The 20,196-nt window shown below is 45.5% G+C and overlaps 1 protein-coding gene across 5 annotated transcripts in view; it reads left to right on the top strand.

Moving 5' to 3' along the window:
• Positions 1-2,816: 2,816 nt before the first annotated feature.
• KMT2A (lysine methyltransferase 2A) overlaps positions 2,817-20,196 on the top strand; it is a 77,622-nt gene continuing 60,242 nt past the window's right edge. For 3 of the 5 annotated variants that reach the window (XM_059416244.1, XM_059416238.1, XM_059416232.1), the window contains exon 1: positions 2,817-3,411. In XM_059416244.1, coding sequence (XP_059272227.1) covers positions 2,977-3,411 — 435 coding nt within the window. In that variant the 5' untranslated portion in view covers positions 2,817-2,976. Of the gene's footprint in view, positions 3,412-5,521; positions 5,621-20,196 lie in introns of all 5 variants that reach the window. The other 2 variants (XM_059416225.1, XM_059416215.1) reach the window with 1 other exon arrangement.

Raw genomic sequence — 20,196 nt, 5'->3', positions numbered from 1 at the left:
ACCAGCACTCGTTTTCTCATTTTTTTTTGTTTGTTTGTTTTATAGTAACCATCCTAATGGGTGTAAGGTTGCATAGTATGTCTTTGGGGATCAGCAGTATGGCTACTGGATATCCGTGTCAGGTCCCCATAAATTTGAGTGGTGCTACTTACTAGCTGTGTGACCTTGGACATTATCCCAGGCCTCAGTTTCCCCATTTTTAAAAAAGATTTTATTTATTTATTTGACAGAGAGAAATCACAAGTAGATGGAGAGGCAGGCAGAGAGAGAGGGAAGCAGGTTTCCTGCTGAGCAGAGAGCCCAATGTGGGGTTCAATCCCAGCACCCTGGGATCATGACCTGAGCCGAAGGCAGCGGCTTAACCCACTGAGCCACCCAGGCGCCCCATCTCAGTTTCCTCATTTGTAAAATCAGACTTCTCTCAGAGGGCTGGCGAGAATTGAATGCATATAAAAACACTGAGGTGACAGAAAGCACCCAACAAATATAAGTTATTATCATTTCTGCTTTAAAAGCTCCGACAATAAACCAAATTCTGATTTGCTCTGGCTCTTTCTGGACTAGTCTGGAGGCAAAGAGACAAACTAGATTTTTCAGGGAGTTTTCCTACCTAGGGGCTTGAGTCTGGGGGACTTCATACATTGTTCACTGACATTCTTCCTTCCTGCGCAACCCCCCCCCACCCCCTGCGCCAGCCTCCCCGACCTGAAGACCTCCCACCTGTGCCAAATGAAGTGAGCTTGAAGTAAGGGTACTCAGAACCTAGCCAGTTTATGTTTTCTCAGGGAGGGAGGACTGAGAGAAATCCGATTGACACAGTTATGTAAAGCCTGTCACTCAGTCCCGTGCCTATTACCTCTGCAGACCGTTATGCATATTAAAGAAGGGGGGGGCGGCAAATACAAAAGAAAAATAAGCGAGAAAGAGTGAGAGAGTGAACAAATCAGGATGCATGAGGGAATCCACGTGGTCCCCAATCTGTAACTGATCAGAGCAGCTACATTGAAGCAAAACCCCCAGCGCCTACCGCCAAATATATTGCAATGGAGAAACCGTCCACAATGGGGTGTCTATATCCTCAGCAGAGTCCTGGGGCTGCCGCTCAAGAGACTCTCCCGCTACTCCCACCCCTTTTGCACCCAGTAAACCACGCGATGTAACAACGGAATCTAGTTCTGTGTGTGTGCTGTGAGTGTGCGCTTTGCAAACCATCTGGGCTCCATCCTGCGCGGTTGGAACGACGATCGATCCCGGACGAGTTGGGGGAGTTGGAGCTTGCCTGCGTCTCCTCCCTTTCTCTGCTCCCCTCTAGCCCCCACCCCACCTTTCGCTGTGCACTAACATTTCGCCCGCGGAAGGACGTAGGTTTTCAGCACCAGGAGGCCGTGGACCTTCTCTGGAGGCGTGCAGTGCACCCTCCAGAGGGCCGGAGCAACCTGCTCACCACGACCCTCCCCCTCCTTCCCAAATTCGCCGCCCCAGGCTGTAATATTACAAGCAGTGTGCTCTGTACCCATGCGGGAGTCCAGGAAGGCTGCGTGACCTTCCAGCGAACTCCACCTCGGCTGGGGGGATGGAGGCTGCCCCGGGGCCTGCAGGCTGCGTATCGATCCCCCAGCCACAGCCAACACAAGTTCTCCCGGTACAAACCCCTCCCTCCCCTCGCTGCTTTCCCAGCCTCGTAGGCTTCTAACGCCTAGCTCTAGGCGCCCTCCCCTCTTTCCCGCAATAAAGTAAACCGGGTGGATATTCATCCCCCGCCCTCACCCCCCTCCTTCCTTCCCCCTTCCCCCTTCCCCCTCAGCCTACTAACCCCGCGCTAGAGCTCGCCGCCGGCGGGCCCCTTCCACCCCGTGTATCATAACGCCCAACGCTCTTCTCCTCCCCCTCTCTTAATCAGAAACGTGCTCGCTAGCCCCCCTCCCTCTGCATGCATACATTAGGGTCTGCTTTGCATGCAGCGGCAGGCAGAGAACTGAGGAAGAAGGGGCGGGGGCGCTTTTGCCCGCCTCTTCCCTCCAGGCCCCGTTAGCCATCCAGCTTCAGCTTCGTTGTAACACCGCCTCGTTAGCGGAGCACGCCGTGGCCCCAATGCCCGGGCTGGAGAAACAGGACCCAACTCTCTGCAGAAGGGCACGAGAGCCAGAGGTTCCTCGGGGCTGCAGCCCCGAGTGCATAGTGGGGCGAGGAGGTGGCGGGAGACTTGCCACTTGGTGTGTGTATTTTGGAGAGAGCTCCAGCATAAAAATGGGAGGGGCTCTCTTTTTTTTTTAATTTTGAAAGCGCGTTCATTGAGGGCCTTTCTATTTTGCATATAGTAAACTGGGCAACGCTTCCGTTTTGCATATGGCACAATAAGGGCCCTTTTATTCCAGAAGCGTTAAATGAGGGCTAACCCATCTTGTATCCGTGCCTCGCGGCAGAGAAGGCTCACTCGTCCCCGACCCGGCAGCCGCGCTATACTGGAAGCGGCTCTCCCGGGCGGTTCGATTCCCAGCGCATCCCGGGAACGTGTGTAATCTGCCTCTCGGCTCTCGAGGCTGCAGGCGGCCGGGCTCCCTCCGCCTCCATCCTCCCCGTAGTCCTCGCCCCCTCCCCCTTTCCCCGGAACCCGCGCTCCGCGTCGGGCTCCTGGGCTTCCTTCCCCCCTCCTTTTCCCCAGCAATGCCGCTCCCGGAGGGCGGGGCATGCACTTATCCAGGTTGCGGGGCGGGCGGGCGGGCGGGCGGCGGCGGCCCGGGCCTCGGCCTGGCGGAGCTGCGGCCCGGCGTCGCGAGCGTAGGCCCGGGCCCGCTATACAGATTGCCGGGCGGGCGGCCGCGGCCCGGCGCTCTGCATAGCTGCCGGCCGGGCGCAGGCCGCCGGGCGGCGCCTTCTTCTCAGGCAGGTTCCGGGGCCCTCGGCCCCCCCCCTCCGCCTCCCCGCCCCCCTGTGTTGTCGCCTCTCCCTCTCGCTGCTTCACTTCACGGGGCGAACATGGCGCACAGCTGTCGGTGGCGCTTCCCCGCCCGACCCGGGACCACCGGGGGCGGCGGCGGCGGGGGGCGCCGGGGCCTGGGGGGCGCCCCGCGGCAACGCGTCCCGGCCCTGCTGCTTCCCCCCGGGCCCCCGGTCGGCAGCGGCGGCCCCGGGGCGCCCCCCTCCCCCCCGGCTGTGGCGGCCGCGGCGGCGGCGGCGGCGGGAAGCAGCGGGGCTGGGGTTCCAGGGGGAGCGGCCGCCGCCTCAGCAGCCTCTTCGTCGTCCGCCTCGTCTTCGTCTTCGTCATCGTCCTCAGCCTCCTCTGGGCCGGCCCTGCTCCGGGTGGGCCCGGGCTTCGACGCGGCGCTGCAGGTCTCGGCCGCCATCGGCACCAACCTGCGCCGGTTCCGGGCTGTGTTTGGGGAGAGCGGCGGGGGAGGCGGCAGCGGAGAGGTAAGGGGGCGAGGAACCCCCAGGTCCGGGGTCTCGACCCTCTGCGGAGCCCCCTCCCCTCCCCCATCCGGGAATGAGGAGCATCCCAATTCCGGGACCCTCCTGGGGTCCCTGACCCGGGGCAAACGGCCCTCCCATCTTGGGACCCCCGTACATGGGTGCAGACCCCCAGGCGCCCCCACCCCAGGGTTTGGACCCATTTGGCTAAGGGCGTTTGCCCCCCCCCGCCCCTTCTTTCCCCTGACCCTTCCCCAAATCCCTTGGCACAGACCCCTCGCCGGGGTTTCCCATCCCGGGACTGAACCCCTCCTCCCTTTCACAGATTACCTCATCCGAGCAAGATTCCTCCCTCCCTCCCTCCTAGAGACCTGATCCCGCCACATCCCCGCCTCCCTCTCTGGGCAGATGTTTTACTCTTGGGGCAGTTTTCCTCTTGGGCATCTCTTGGGTGATGGCCTCATCCAGGGCCACGTTCTTCTCCTACCCCTTGGGGACCGATGTCCCTTCCAGCACCTTGCTTCCGAAAACCTGATGAACCCTCGCCCCATCCCCGGGCCAGGTCCCTGCACTACCAGCCACTCCCCCTTCCTTCACCTCCACCCTCCATCCTCCACCCCCCCACCACCCCACGCAGCTAGATCCTCCCTCCTCCTCCCCTACCCCGCCAGGAAAAATCTACTTTCCTCTCCACCTTGCCTCCCTTCCCCTCCTTTCCCTCTGGAGATAACGGTGATCTCCTCGTACAGCAGTCTGTTTCCCCCATTTTACAGAGCTACAATTTCTAGCCTGCTGGTGGCAGGGAATTACTCTACCTTTGCTTCACCCGTTCCCTCCTTTAGAATGAAGGATTAGTGGCATCTTTGAGAGGAAAATAGTCCACTGTCCCTTAGGCTCAGAGAGGAGCAGCTTTCCACCATTCCCCCTGGAGAGGAGGCAGGCTTTCCCTCCAGCTCTGGGGAAGGGGGCCCCTGCGAGGGGAGGTGTTTGTGGGGGGACTTGGGCAGCATCCTCCCAGGGGAAGCAGCTGCTCTCCTACCCCACCCACTGCGCCTGAGAGCACGCAGTCTCCAGCCTTAGCTCCCTCCCGCCCTTCTCCTCTTCTCCGTCATTTCACTATTGATCCACCTTTTCCTAGGCCAATCCTGGGGCTTGGAAGGGGTGGGGGAAGCAGGGTTGGGGTGAGGAGAGTAGATAAGGGACAGTTTTACTTTATTATGCTGGTGGTGGTGGTTGCTTTTGGTCGGGAGAAAAAGGGGGGATATGAAGCAAAGTTATGCCTTAGAAAGAGGAGTTAGGGTTATCTCTCTGATTCTTATAGGGGGACCCGAGGTGGATGAAGGGGTCAAGAACTTTGCTCCTTCCCCGCTTAGTACCGGGGCGGGGATGGGGATGCCTTGATGAGCCTTATTCAGGCCCCTTCAGCAAAAAGGAAAGTTGCCCTGGGAAGGGAAGTTGAGTTCAGGTTCAGCCAGTGGCGTTGCGCATTTGTTTTCCATTGGATGCAGAAGGGGGAGTTTGAATTGTAGGGGAGGGGGGAGAAGGAGATGGGGGATGCTAGGAGGAGGAAGAGCAGCTGCTAGGGGCTGAAGCGGAGGGGGGGGCGGGTAGGGGGTTGCTGCTCTGGAGTGCTCTTGATTGAAACAGAAAGGGAAAGATAACAACCAGCCGTTTCCTGCGTGCTCTGCCGTTGGTCCCGGGCAAACCCCTTGTCCCCCATTGTGCCCTACACCCCTCTAGATATACGGAAAGATCCTGGGAAGAAGGGGAGGGAGGAGGTCCCAGAGACCCTGGCCCCTCCTTTCAAGGAGCTGGCATTTTTTAGTTGTTAGTCTTCCTGCCTCCTTTTTTAAATCGTTTCTAAGGCAGCCTGATCAGGAGACTGACAACAACCCGCCTTCTGACAGAGCAAGGAGGACATGATGGGGGCGTGTTCCTTGCTATGTAGCTAGCTAACTGCAGCGTCCCTCTTCCCTGCCTCTCTCTGCTCTCTCTCCACCTCCTTTTCCCAGCCTTCAGAAGGCAGCTGCGGTCAGCAGGGTTGATTGAGACTATTTATTGGTTGCTGTAGATTATTATTTTTTTTTGAAAGGCCAATTCTGTATTTTTTAAGCTAACAACACAGATCCCATGTAGTTGGAGAACCAAAGGCCTCATACATGACAAAAAGACTGAACCGTTCAGGTTACTTGCATGGAGTTGGTGCTTAAATGTGAGTTGATTTTGCTTTTTTAAAAGATACAGCAGCAAAAAAAAAAAAAAAAAAAAAAAAAAGGCTTACTGACATTTCATTTACCTGCTTATTTTCGAAATTGAGACTTGCCTGGTTATATGTAGAATTTTAGTCCCATGTATATTTGAGTATAATAAGAAAGTCTGTATTAGGAGAAGCTAGTCTATTTTAAGGGGATCCTGAGAAGTATTTTCTTCTTGTTTAGCATGCTTATGTATTTTGTATTGAAGGACGAAGTGTTCACATTCCAAATGCTGTTATCACATATTCAAAAGCAAAGTTTTATGCTGACAGCTTGCAATCGTAGCTTTTCAAGAGACTGGTTAGAAAGAGAGCCACCTGGATTCAGGGACCTAATGTCTGGGCACCAGAATATTTTATCTGTTGGTCTTTGACAAATCACCTTTAAAGTTTTAATCAGGTGCTAACACTTCCTTATCCACTGGCATTATTTTGCTGAGCAGTGGTTTGTAGTGTGTCAAGCCTGTTAAGGAACTGTAGTTAATTCAAATAAGATTATATTAGTACGTTGCTGTTTTTTTTCTTTAAAACTTTTTGCCTGAACATACTTTACTCTGAGAAGAGCGGTTGACTCCTTACATTCAACTTCAGTATTTTTTCTGACTGGGTTTGAATGAGCTGTTGTTCCATTGGTGAGCTTTTTATGTGGTAGTTGGAGGAGTGTAGTACGTACGGGCTGATGGTATGCATCGATTAATGCTAACCTGTAGTATGGTTTAGGACTAAATCACTTAGTAGTGATTAGCTCCTCTGACCTGGTAGTTTTCAGTGTAGAAATGAAGCATTTTGTTACAGTCTCACAAATCAATGATAAGGTTCCAAAAGGGAAGTTCAGGGTTCCCTTGGGCTGACATACTTACAGAATTCTAAAGATTATTTCTCAGAATTCACTCACAGATCTGTATCAGGTCTTGTCTGGATTCATGAAGAAATAGTTTTGTGACCTTAAAATGAGTCTAGCCTCTTTAAATTCTGGTTTGCTTTAAGTGAATAAGGACTGTATTTGTTTATAACAAAATGTAAGTTAATACTTACAGGACTAGTAAGTTCAGGTGGTTAAAAGGTGATAGAACTTACAGATCACTTACCTGTTATAAACTCCTTTAGCCATGGGAGACTTGTCCTTCACTGCCACCAGTCCCCAACCTCCCTTGGACTGAATATCTCTGGGTAACAGCTACGTGTAAGAGTTCTTCATGACCAAATTCTGTCAGAATAGGATTATTTTAAAAAATATGTAGGTGTTGCTGGTCTCCTCTATTGGGGCTTTTTCTCTGACAGTCAGGAAGTAGAATTGAAGTTTGATTTTACTAAGCACAGTAGGAAATCACAGAGGTCTGCTTCTTCATCTTCCTCTTCCCTTCCATATTGTGTACTTTCTGAGGATTGTCTCAGGTACTGTTAATGCCACCATCCTTTGCCATCTACATAAACATGGCACAGCTTCCTCTCTGTTGACTAGAATTTGAGCTGTTTTTAATATAAACTCCACAAGTGGTTTATGTATCAGCAGTTAGTCCTTATTAATTTCATAATCCACTTACCTTCCTTACCACCTCATAAAATGTTCAAAGCAGAATTTCCAGCCTGATCATAATGTGGCACATTTTAGTTAGATAAAAATCGAAACTGAATGACAGCATTGGTCTCTATTTGTTTTAATTTGAAATGGCAGTTTAGGTGAGGTAGGCTAAGGTACACTCTTGTTTGGGCCTAGAAAAGATGTTGTTCCTATAGGCAGAAGGCAGTTGAAGAGTATCTGTGATTTTTTTGTTTTTGTTTTGTTCTGTTTTGTTTTGTTTTGAATGTTCGCTGGGCATATGTACCAAGAGGGGGAGTTGTTCCTTCATGGACTTCACAGCTAATCCTCAGCTTGACAGAGGGAAAATGAAGCAGAGAACACAAGGGGCATAGAAGCCTCAGAGTGGAAGTCAGAGGACAAGGGCTCTCCTTGCACTCATCTCTCTCTGACCGGTTGCGGGACCTTGGACAATTCACTTTTAACCTTGAATATCTGATCTGTAAAATGAAAAGGTTGGGCTAAATATTAGCTCTTGAATCTTTTCTGCTCCAGGATTCTGATTCTTTTCTATTATGTAATTTTTTTGTTCAGGTCAGAACTTCTTATTCTGAGTTTATTTATTTATTTATTTTCTGAGTTCATTTAAACTGTCAGAGTCCATGAGCCTATTGGGTCATTTTTTTTCTTTTTTAAGATTTTATTTATTTATTTGACAGAGATAGACACAGCGAGAGTAGGAATACAAATGGGGAGTGGGAGAGGGAGAAGCAGGCTCCCCGTGGAGCAGGGAGCCCGACATGGGGCCCAATCCCAGGATTGGGATCATGACCCCAGCCGAAGGCAGACACCCAACAACTGAGCCACCCTGGCGCCCTCTATTTGGTCATTTTTAATCTTAGTTTGTACATTTGCCCATTTAATTGGTGTAATTGTTGGGAAGAGAAATTTCAACTTAGTGGGAAAGTTTTCATTGCATGGACAAAGTATAAGGACTGAAGAGTATGGAAAAAGTTCTTTTCTGGAGTTGACTAATTTCATTTATAAGAAAAGTGAAGATCAGATTTTAAATATAAATCATTATCTTATGTTGAGAAGCCCTGCTATTTAACTAAGTTTGTTTCATTTTTCCATGTCGTAGATTCCTAACTGCTAAAGGGAAGTTATTTTTCAGTCTAGGTGGTGTATGCCTTTAGGTGTATGAGCTTTTAAATGAAAAGAAAATTCTGTGCATTAATGAATTTATGAATCCGAAGTGACAGTATGTGTGTTGCAGGAAGCAGCTGTTAATAGGCTCTGAAATGTAGGACTTTGGTTTACCCTGAGCATCAGAAATGTAGTCTTTAGAACTTTTCTTCATTCTTGCTGAGAACCATGTGACATGTTCCCATCTCTTCCTTCCATTTGATTATCTTAAGGCACAGGGCTCCTGTAGGAGATCATCATTCACAAAATAGTGATTTGCCTTCTGATTAAGATGAGAAAATACTCCCATGTTGACTCCATTTCGGTATCTGTGCTCACCTTGAAGCTGTCCTTGCGTAGAGCATGTGTGTGGATGCCGACTCCATAGGCTTGCCCTGCAGCGAGAGGGGGTGGCGAGGGTGCTTTGCTTGCTCTGAGGCATAATACTCTGCAGTGCCTCTCTCTTCTGGAGACTCACTGTTTTAATTGTAGGTCTCCTAATTAAGATCTCTTTGTGCCTGCCCACATTCCACTAGTGTTGGCACAGGACTTCAGTTTCCTTCTAGCACTTAACTTGAAGGCCTTCGGTAGGGCCTTTTGTGAATATCTTGTCTTTCCATTCTTCCTCTGCCAAGGTGGAGAGCCCAGTGGCGTAAACCTTTGAGAGAGGGGGAAGCTATGTGACTGTCACTACTTTGGGAGGAATTTATTCCACGATTACTGGGATGGGAACCTCTGTTGTCTGCATATATTATTTGCGGGAAATAAGGAAGGTTAAATTACTAATGAGTCTGACATAACCTACCTGTACTTTTTAATCAGATTTTTAACCCTGTGGGCACTGGTAGGAAAGAGCTCGAGGTTAAAAAGTACTTGTTTGGGGGCACCTGGGTGGCTCAGTGGGTTAAGCCTCTGCCTTCGGCTCAGGTCGTGATCCCAGGGTCCTGGGATCGAGCCCCACATCGGGCTCTCTGCGCTGCAGGGAGCCTGCTTCCTCCTCTCTCTCTGCCTGCCTCTCTGCCTACTTGTGATCTCTGTCAGATAAATAAAGAAAAAATCTTTAAAAAAAAAAAGTACTTGTTTGGGTCTTGCCTAGATTGGTTTAAAGCTTTATCATGGAGTAAATCACAGACTCATGATTTTTGTGGACCGGTAGATTGTGAAGATAATCAAACGAAATTATTGATTGCTCCTGAATTGTATCAAATTTTAAGACACAGACTAAATGAACATTAACTTTGAGATTTGAATGAACTTTTTACATTAGAGAAGACTTAGGGAGGTTCTAGAAATTACTGAGTTAATTAGAAATACTCTTGTAGGGTGCCTGGGTGGCTCAGTTGGTTAAGCGACTGCCTTCAACTCAGGTCATGATCCTAGAGTCCTGGGATCGAGTCCCACATCGGGCTCCCTGCTCCTTGGAGAGTCTGCTTCTCCCTCTGACTTTCTCCCCTCTTATGCTCTTTCTCACTGTCTCTCTCTCAAATAAATAAATAAAATCTTTTAAAAAAAGAAAGAAAGAAATACTCTTGTAGGTTCCAGCTTTTCTTGCGAAGCTGGCTAGGCTTCTAGAGTAGTTTCAGAAGAAGGCAAAATAATTGGAAAATGTCATTTCACTTTAGTTTCTAGTATACGAGTGCCCAAAATGCAGCCTGTTCTTTAATGGATCTAAACATGGCATGCTAGAGGAAATGCAGTCTTATTAGGAAAAAGGAATCTTAAATCCTTCACCTGGGTCCAGATGGTTTCATTGCTCACATCAGTATGAGGCAGGCAGACAAAGGGCTACTTTTTTGTTGTTGTTGTCATTTCATTGGTTGAAGAAGGCCTGAAAGAAGGAAGTACAGGATCTTTATGGCATGCATTAAATAAAGCTGGAGGCCCGCACTCTTATACCTGAGTGGGTGGTTTTATGGCCTAATTCTCTAATTGCTGGCATTTATGACAGTGTGGATGTTACTGGCCCTGTGGCCGAGATGGATTATGTTGGGAATAGGGAGAGAAAAGGGGTCCTTTTGTTGGCCTTTTCATTTTCCCCCTCAATAAGATCTCTGAGAAGGCCCCAAGGAAATGCACAGACACTTGAGCTGAGGGAACGACATCCCATAAAATGGTTCTTTATGTTTTTAAAAAGGATGAGCTGCTTTTCTTGACCTATCCAAAGAAATCCATACCAGCACTGTTAAATATTTCAATGAGCTTTGTACCTTGTCAGGTTACACACCAGGGGAAGCCAACCCATGAGGCGGTAACCACTGCCAGACATTTGCTTTTTAAAGACTAAGGCATTTGAAAGACAAATTTTGTCGTGTGATTTGTAGTTGTTTGGGATGATATAAGCCCCCTTGTAGTATTAGTACGAAGCTTCTTAGGGGCCAAACTTGGCTTCGCTTTTTAGAAGTTGGACATCTTTAATGAGTTTTAGTTTTAAAGGACTAGAGATACAAATGTAAGAGTTAGTTGACAGTTTTCTGCACCAGCTATGAAAATTCCCCTTCCTTTGAAATGAGTAGTTGTTTTTCTATTTGACAAATAGACTAAAGGGATTTCCCCAGAAAACTTACCTTTAATTATCACTGTAGCAGTGCCTTGAGTCCCACCAGTGGGGCGGATCTCTTCCACTGGCATTTGTCTCTAGAGCTGGAGTTTCTTTCATATATTTTATTTCTTTTCTTACATTCTTGTTGTTGTGTTTGGTTGGAATGCTTGGGTGTAGATGTTCTGATGTCTTTCAGCAGCCAGAGCCATGAACCTTTCTGACGGAACTGTTTTAGCCAGATCCAACACTTAGGATCTGTGCTTTGTTGAAGCATCATTGTTTCTTTCTCCTTTTACTGCATCAAAGTAACTGTGGCTTTCTGCCTTGAATTAGGAGAGTAACAGTACTTGTGAGGAGTGTTGTTGGAGAGCACTTTTTTCAGAAAGCTTTCCTTTATACTCTCAGTTCTGAAAACTGAGAAGTTGATCACAAATATCTCTACAATAAATATCTACACCCAGAGGAACAAATATTTACACATGTCTGTATTCATCTTCTGTCCATCCATGAGTATTGACTAATTTTTAGATCAAATGCGAACATACAACATTGTTCCTAGATTATTGCCTTTAATTATAAGCAGTAAAACCATGTGGATAACATCTCTTTAAGCTTAGCTAATGAGGAAATCCTTTTGTAATCTCTCCGGCTAGGATTTTTTATTTGTGCATATATAAATACCTTTATAAAGGATAGGGAGAATCTCATTATCTAATCTGTAATAGTGTGAGATAGTATAGCACAGTAATTAAGAGCTGTTAAGACCATGGGCTCTGGATTTAGACCGCCTGGGTTCAAATCTTGGCTCCCCTGTTTATTAGCTGAATGACCTTGGAAAAGTTTCTTAACCCCTCCATGCTTTAGTTTCTTCATTTGTAAATTAGCAGTAATCAAGCTTTGTGAAATTATTGTGAGGCTTAATTGAAATTATGCATGCAAAGTACTTAGCAATTTGCCTGGTACATAAGAATCCGTAATTATTAGGACTCAAAGTTTGAAAGGCCATGAGGGCTATAATCTTCTTTTTTTCCATCAAGATAACTGGGTTTTATTACTCTGATGTGTACATGTATATGTATACACATACATATCTATTTGAGAGCTATAATCTTGACTTTAAAATGTTCTTGATTTGGGTCTGGGTGTCAAGTTCATTAGTAAGCTTGGTGTAACCAAACTGAAGTCCAGCACGCATCTTGGCAACAGGGAATACCATTGGTGTCCAGTGAGAACATAATTAGAGGTGAGGCAGAAAAGGGAGGAGAGAGAACAAGACAGTAGATAGGCAGGTAGGACACTGAGGAATTCAGTGCCTCCAGGAGCTGCGTAGTTATCAGGCCAAGGCAGCTATGTTGGGGTTGCCACTCCTGGTCTCGATAACTAGTGTTCCTTACCTTTTTACGTATGAGTGTAAATACTCGGGGATCCTTTACAGTGATTCTGAGGCGCTTCATGGTCCTCGGCCCCCAGGTTCAGTTCCATTCATTTATACTTGGTAACTAGTTGACATTTGCTCTCAAGTGTCAGTGCGGGGAGAATTAAGTGTTGGTCTACAGAGATCAACACAATTAATAATTTAATTATAGAAGAAATGCTAGGTTACAGTTCCTGGGGGTTGGCACTTAGTTTGAGAAATAAAAAAGAACCTCAAATAGAATAGTCAAAAACAGATTAAAGTTTAAGAATAACCAGTAGAGGGTAGTACACTTTAAGGAGGAAACATACAGTTCTGCTCTGTCTCTCTTAAAAAAAAAGGTTTGCTGAAATACCCCCATCGTTCACAGATGAAGAAACTGAGGCACAGGCGAGCTAGTTTTCCAGAAGTCATGGCGAGTAAGCGGCAGAGCTAGAATTCAAACCTAAACCCGTATCCATCGGAAAGCTCATTCATTCTCTCTGTTGCGCTCTTTACCTCTTTTCTCTTTGCACCCTCTCCAGTCAGTCTGTGAGGCTTGTCTGTGATACTGTTGCAGTGTTTAATCTGTCCCTGCTCTTCTGTTTTTACCATCCTACTCGAAATTTCCATTACCTTTGCATGGATTATTACCATAATCTCCTAACCGGTCTCCCTGCCTTCCTTTTCACTATATACAGTGTTGCCATTGGTTTTAAATATAGATCTGATTATGTCACTTTATTCCTAAAACCCTTTGCCTCCTCACTGAATATAAAATAAGATTTAAAATTCTCAGCCCTTCATAATCTATCTGGCCTACATTACTACAGTTTGAACATTATCTCCTGAACACACATTCTCACTTACATGCTTCGGCCATGTTGGACTGCTAGTCTCTTAGGTGTTCTCCATAGGCTGTTTGTATCTGCCTTTACGCCTTTGCTAATGCTTCCTTTGCCTTAAAGTGTTTCCCATCTTGCCCTGCCTATAGCTTTCATGGCTCAGCTCAGATCCCCAGATCCCACCTCTTCCAAGAAGCCTTTTACAGATGCCACTGCTAGTGGAAACTCAACTTCTCCTTTCCCGTTTTCTGACTGTACTTAATACCTACCTTTAAAGAATTTACTCTGGGTTACCTTATAGTATAAGTACTTTTTTTTTTAGTTTAGTTTTTAGGGAAAGAGCACACATGCAAGGGATAAGGGGCAGAGGGGGAGAGAATCCCAAACAGGCTTCATCCCCAGCATGGATGAGGCTTGATCTCACCACCCTGAGATCATGACCTGAGCCAAATCTTAAGAGTCGGACGCTTAATGGACTGAGCTACACAGGCGCCCCTGGTATAAATACCTTTGATTGTGTGTGCTTTCCCCCATTAGATTGTGATTTTTTTTAAGACTTGGATCGTTTCCATTTCTAAGTTACGTTTATGTTTTATATAGTTTATAGTGGTGACTTTCCATAGAAGGTGATCATTGAATGACTGTTGAATTGAAAATTTGATCCACATTAAACTTTTAGGAGTATCTTGCAAGGAGAGCGTTACAGAACCTATTATGTTGTATAAGACTTCTGAGCAGGATAATTGTGAGTGATTTTTTTTTTTAAAGATCTTATTGATTTATTTGAACAGAGAGAGATCACAAGTAGGCAGAGAGGCAGGCAGAGAGAGAGGGGAAGCAGGCTCCCTGCGGAGCAGAGAGCCCGATGTGGGGCTCGATCCCAGGATTCTGAGATCACGACCCGAGCTGAAGGCAGAGGCCTTAACCCACTGAGCCACCCAGGTGCCCCGATTTTTAAAAAAAAATAGTAAAGTGGGGTGCCTGGGTGGCTCAGTGGCTTAAGCATCCATCAGACTCTTGATTTCGGCTCAGGACATAATCTTGGGGTTGTGAGAACAAGTCCCCCCTCAGCTCCCCAGAGGGCATGGAGGCCTGCTTGGGATTTTCTCTCTCCCTCTTCCTCTATCCCGTATCCCCCATCTCTTTAAAAAAAAAAAAAAGTAAACTAATTCAGGTGTTGCAGAGGAACATCTAAGAGCCATCAGAGGACAAGGACGTTTCTGTAATAGTACCAAGTGGGGTTTTACAAGTGATGTTGAGGTGTCCTGACAGGAAACCATCATCTTTTATGTAGATAACTCCAGCACTGACCATCCCCTTACTTGAGTGTTGCTTCCATTTCTAGGTTGCTCAACTTAAAAGGGATGAGGACGCATTGAAGGCGGTTCTGAGGTGACTCAAAAGATGATTATATGATTGGAAGTCAGTCCTGTGAGGAAAGGTTGGGAGAATGAAAGGTTAAAGAGGCAATTTAATAACTCTTCCAAAGACATGAAAGGGTCCATTATTAGGAATGGTAACCAGCTGTTTCCCAGTCCCATGGGTCCAAGAGTAAGCGAAAATAGGTCTACACTGAAGCAAAGGGTAGTTACATAAAGAACTCGTTACTAATCATGTTTGTCATCGTGATGGTTGAAAAGGTTACCAGAATAGTGTTATCATCTTCTCTGGAGGTGAATTTTTAAAGTACTGTCCAACCTATATATGTGTAAAATGACCTCTCGGGAGCTACCCTCTCATTCTGGGAGTCAAAAAGTGTATTTTCATTCAGATCCTAGAGGGTGTGGATCATGTTTTGTCCTTCTTAATATTCCCCCAGGGGTCCTGGGGCCCTACTGGCTCCTTAAGTGTTTGGCTTGAATTGTCAATTTGTGGCAGTAATTAACTTTCAGTAGTAAGCTCCAGAGAAATGTCTTTATGAAACGATCTTATAGTAGTTTTGTAGGAGAATAAAAATGTAGTAAATGAAGCTGAGAGAGAAATCTTAACATCAAGAGAAACCAGGGAAAACAGTAGGTGTGGTCTTACTGTAGGAAACAAATAAGTGTTTGTAGCCTTCATGTCCATTTTCAGTTGTAGTTTGAAGAGATGTGCTGCAAAATATCCCTTGGTAGGGTTATCACTGCCTGTGGACATACTGCAACAAGTGCTTTGTAAATCCTTTCCCATCTAATACAAGCTTGCTTCATGTGAATGAGGATTACAAAGGCCTCTGACCCTTGGCTTTTGAGGCTGTGTGGAGGGCTTGCATCACTCAGAATGAAACCTTTTTAGATATGTTGGGTTGCAGAAAGCATTTCCTGTACAGTCAGAATGAAAACCGTGAATTGGGATTATTCATACAGATTACCAAGAGTCTGGCAGAGCTGATATTAACACCAGCTCTTTTTCCTACCAACTTGTAGTTCCAAAACCTCTACTGGGTTATTGACACTTTAGTACTGGAATTATTTGTGAATTCCTTCTTTTAGGTGAAGTGTTACAAGATTTATTTAAGTTTATATACATATAATGAATTTTCTAAGTTTCATATAGGCTGTCCACTCTTAACCAGACAATCTCATTAAATGACTGGAGTTCACAGGTGTAGCTGGGTTCTTGCAGGAATTCTGCAAGTGGTGGCAAAGCCAAGGGCAGTTTGGATTCCTTAATTGGGAAATTGGGTGTCACTTAAGAAACCCAGGAATTGGAAATGTAAGAGGTTCATGCTTTTCCAGGAACTTAAAAATATATATATATTTTATTTATGTATTTATTTTAGAGATAGAAAGCACAAGCCACGATGGGGGGTGGTCAGGGTGGGGCAGAGGGAGACAGGGAGAGAGAATCCCTGGGGAGTCTGATACGGGGCTTGATCCCAGGACCCTGAGATCATGACCTTAACCAAAATCAAGAGTTGGACACTTAACCGACTGAGCCACCCAGGTACCCCTTTTCCTGGAACTTTTAATTGCTAGTCATTCAGGTTTAATTTTGGAAAGCAAGTGATTATGAAGGCAAAGAATAATTGTCATGATACCATATTCTACTTGAGAGACTAGAGCTGGAGTAATAAAAAAAATACCAGGGACTTTTTTTTTTAATAGGTTAATGCCACATAATGTGGTCTTCTCAGAATGTGATGGCAAAATTCAAATATGATGTGGGAGTCAGAGGAGAGTGAGTTGGTTTTTCAAGATACTAAGAACACAAAACTTCCCAACTCTCTCTCTTTTTTTAAAAAGATTTTATTTATTAATTTGACAGAGATCACAAGTAGGCAGAGAGGCAGGCAGAGAGAGAGGGGGAAGCAGGCTCCCCGCTGAGCAGAGCCCGATGTGGGGCTTGATCCCAGGACCCCAAGATCATGACCTGAGCTGAAGGCACAGTTCTAACCCACTGAGCCACCCAGGCACCCCAAACTTCCCAACTCTTACATTGAACATTAATTCCTAAAAAATGCTAGGTCAAAATGATGTTGGCCGACTTGGAAGCTTTGTTTTGCCAAGGAAAATGTTCAAGTTCATCATCTAACTTCATGTTGCTCCTTCAGAAAACCGACTTTACCGAACGATAACCCTATTTACCTTCAGAAAGAAGGAAGTTGTGAAAACCTCGTGTTACGGAGTTGCTCTTGGTCATTCAGCTGCGCATCTGTCCTCCCAGAAGGAAGGATGCACCCTACCTTTTGTATCAAGATATGACCAACAGGCTAGAAGAAGAAAGTTGAAATTTTGTAGTAGAAGCTTGTAATCGAATGAGCATAGAACTCCAAATGAAATTAACTACTTAAAGTTGGCATCTGGGGAACTCACACTTCTCGTAATAAAAAGGACCATCTCTGAAAACAGTGTTGGTGTTTGTTGGCTTAATTTTTCCAGCCTGTTAGATGGATCTGGCCATGTTGTGGTACTTTGCTGTTAAACAAAAAATGAACCCTGTGAATGAGGAGTAACTTGATTTCTGCAGTATATCAGGCTTATTTCTTCTGCTTCAGACTTGAAACCTAGGAGTCTGGAAATAATCTCTCTTGATTTGTTTTAGGTTGGCTTTTTAAGATCCTGTGAAATAATTTGGGACATTGCCAAGAATCTGTATACCTTACTGTCTGAATGTGTGTGTTTATTTGCTGTTATTTTTCTCTTTTTCCTTTCCTTTCCTTTTCTTTTCCTTTCCTTTTTCCTTTCCTTTCTTTTCTTTGCTTTTCTTTTCTTTCACCAGTGAGCTACTTTATGACTACTTCTTTCTGAAGTGGGATGGGTGGGGGTTCACCTGTCTCATTTGCTTAACTATTTTGAGTATCTTTGCTTCTTGCTCTTGTTGACATGGAATGAGGATGGAGGGTACTGCTTCTTTCTCTAATGACAAAGTGGATATTTCTGTTTCTCAGGTGGCATTTGCTAGGTAGAATTGAATTAAATATTTGAAAACTGAATTTCATTCTTGTGTGGGTGAAAATTTTACCAGCTATTATTATTGAAGAAGAGTATATTATTGGCTTTGTACTCTTTAATCCTAGGTGACTTTTTTGGTGTTAACATTTCTCAATATCAGGCAGAGATCATATATTTAAAATAGTTTATTTTATTTTGTTTTTTTCAAGATTTTATTTGAGACAGCTTGAGGGGTGGGGAACGAGCCGTGGAAAGGCAGAGGGAGAGAGGGAGAAGCAGGTTCCCCGCTGAGCAGGGAGCCCAATACAGGGCTTGATCCCAGGACCTTGGGACCATGACCCTGAGCCGAAGGCAGCTGCTTAACCATCTGAGCCATTCAGGTGTCCCTAAAACTGACTCTCTTTCTAGCTCTTATATATTCAAATAACCACTGTTCTCTTTAATGCAGCAGTAACCAGAGAAAATTTGGCCTTGGCCATAGCCCTGACAATCAGTTGACAAAGACTATGATGTTAGTTAGTAACTGCATCCATTTCTTGACCAGTTGCTCCCAAACCATCTTGGCTTAGGAAGTTTGTCTCTTAATGTCTGTGTATTTGACCATGCTTGAGTATATTATCCTTCTCCCTTCTTATAGAATCAACAGCATGGTTGTTATATTCTACTTTTTGGAAATGAGTTAGAGACGTCACTCTATTTTCTTCTATTACAAATGATAAAAAGTACTTGCAAGGATGTTCACCTTCCCCCTAAGCGGCATTCGTAAATGGATCACTGTACATGTGAGAAATGGAGAGATATTGGAAAATCTAATTCAATTTTTTATTCATTTATTTATTTTACAGAAAGGGAAAGAGAGAGAGAGAGCACGCATGTGAGGGAGGGAGGGAGGGAGAGGGAGAATCTGAAGTAGACTCCTCACTGAGTCGATCTCATGATCTGAGCCAAAACGGAGAGTCAGATGCTTAACCTCCCAAGAGGTCCCTCTAATTCATTTTTCAAAAAACATCTTTTATGCACCAGAGAGATGATCAGGTGCTGGGGCACTAGCATTGAACAAGTCCCTTCTCTCATGGAACTTACTATGTAATTTCTTTTTCCTGAGTTCTGCTTAAAATACAGCATGAACATAAGTACTAAAATTATAATACTTTGCAAGATACTTTGGAAATTGGTTGTTTGAAGGTTGAAGCTCTCACAACTAATATTAAGAGAATTGTCCTTGGGAGCAGTTCCAGTAGGTGTTTTTCATTTACTGATTGATTCTTGAGTGAGCTAAACCAAGTATAATATATGGATCGATATATATATATATATTTTTTTTTTTAAAGATTTTGTTTATTTATTTATTTGACAGAGATCACAAGTAGGCAGAGAAGCAGGCAGAGAGAGAGAGAAGGAAGCAGGCTCCCCGCTGAGCAGAGAGCCCAATGCGGGGCTCGATCCCAAGACCCTGGGATCACGACCTGAGCCGAAGGCAGAGGCTTTAACCCACTGAGCCACCCAAGTGCCCCTGGATCAAGATATTTTAAATATTTTCAAGGTGTTTAATAGTTTTTCCCTTCCTGTTAAAAGGGAACATAAGTACTACCACCTCCTCTGCCACTTCTACGATCAAAGAAGTACCACTCACTTTCTGTACTCTGGATTCCATCCCTTGTCTTTTCAGGATTGTTCCTGCAATTATCTCACCTCTCTCATGCATCCATGGTGTTTCTCTCACATCTGGATTGGTCTTACCAACATATACAACTGACTATCTTTTTAAAAAAAATTTTTAAATATTTTAATTAATTAATTTTAAGTAAACTCCATGCCCAGCATGGAGCTCGAACTTAACGACCCCGAGATCCAGAGTCCCATGCTCTACTGACAGAGCCCCAAAGTGCACCTAAGTATCTTAACCTCATGTCCTCCTCTGGCAGCTACCCAGTTCTCGGTTTCTTCTCACAACAAAACCTGAAAGTGCCAGGTGTCATTGCTGTCTCCACTCCCTCATCTCCCTCTCTCCCTCTCCCTCTATCTCTCTCGTGTCCTGTCTCCACTCCCTCACCTCTTTCTTGACCTCAGCCACCGCAGCTGGGCTTTCTCCCCTTGGTTCTACTGGAATAGCTCCTATCAGAGTCCTCAAAGAGCTCAGTCTTGCCAGATTGAATAGATGGTTCTTGGTCCTCATCCTGTTAAACCTCTGGGCAGCGTTGAATTGGCTGACCACTCCCTTTTTGAAATACTGTTTTCTTGGATTCTGTAACACTACGTTCCCCTGCTCTTTTCTTAAGTCATTGGTCATTAATTTTTAGTATTCTGTATGGCTGGCTTTCCTCCTCTGCTTCACTTTCCTGAATGTTGGGGTCGTCTAGGAGGCTGCCTTTGGCTACCTTCTCTATCTACACCCGCTTCCTAGGTGTTCTCACCCAGGCCTCGTCTGCATGCCCAGGGACTAAGTCTTTGTCTATAACTCTGTCTCTAACTCTAATTTCCATTTGGGCAATAATGGGCCAGGCAATATTAGTACCTTACATTGATTATTTTACCTAATTTTGATCCCTCTCTGAGGTAGCCACTATTCCCAGGCAAGAAAACAGGTATGTGTTGAAACAGTTGGATAGCTAATGGGTGTCTTAAACTTAAACCATAGCCAAAGAGTCTTGATTTTCTCCTTTCTCTGTGTTTGGGAATG

The sequence above is a fragment of the Mustela nigripes genome, chromosome 1 (assembly GCF_022355385.1).
Source record: "Mustela nigripes isolate SB6536 chromosome 1, MUSNIG.SB6536, whole genome shotgun sequence".
In the NCBI taxonomy this organism is placed as follows: Eukaryota; Metazoa; Chordata; class Mammalia; order Carnivora; family Mustelidae; genus Mustela; species Mustela nigripes.
The sequence above is the reverse complement of the archived record's forward strand: the minus strand, read 5'-3'. Positions and strand labels throughout refer to the sequence as shown.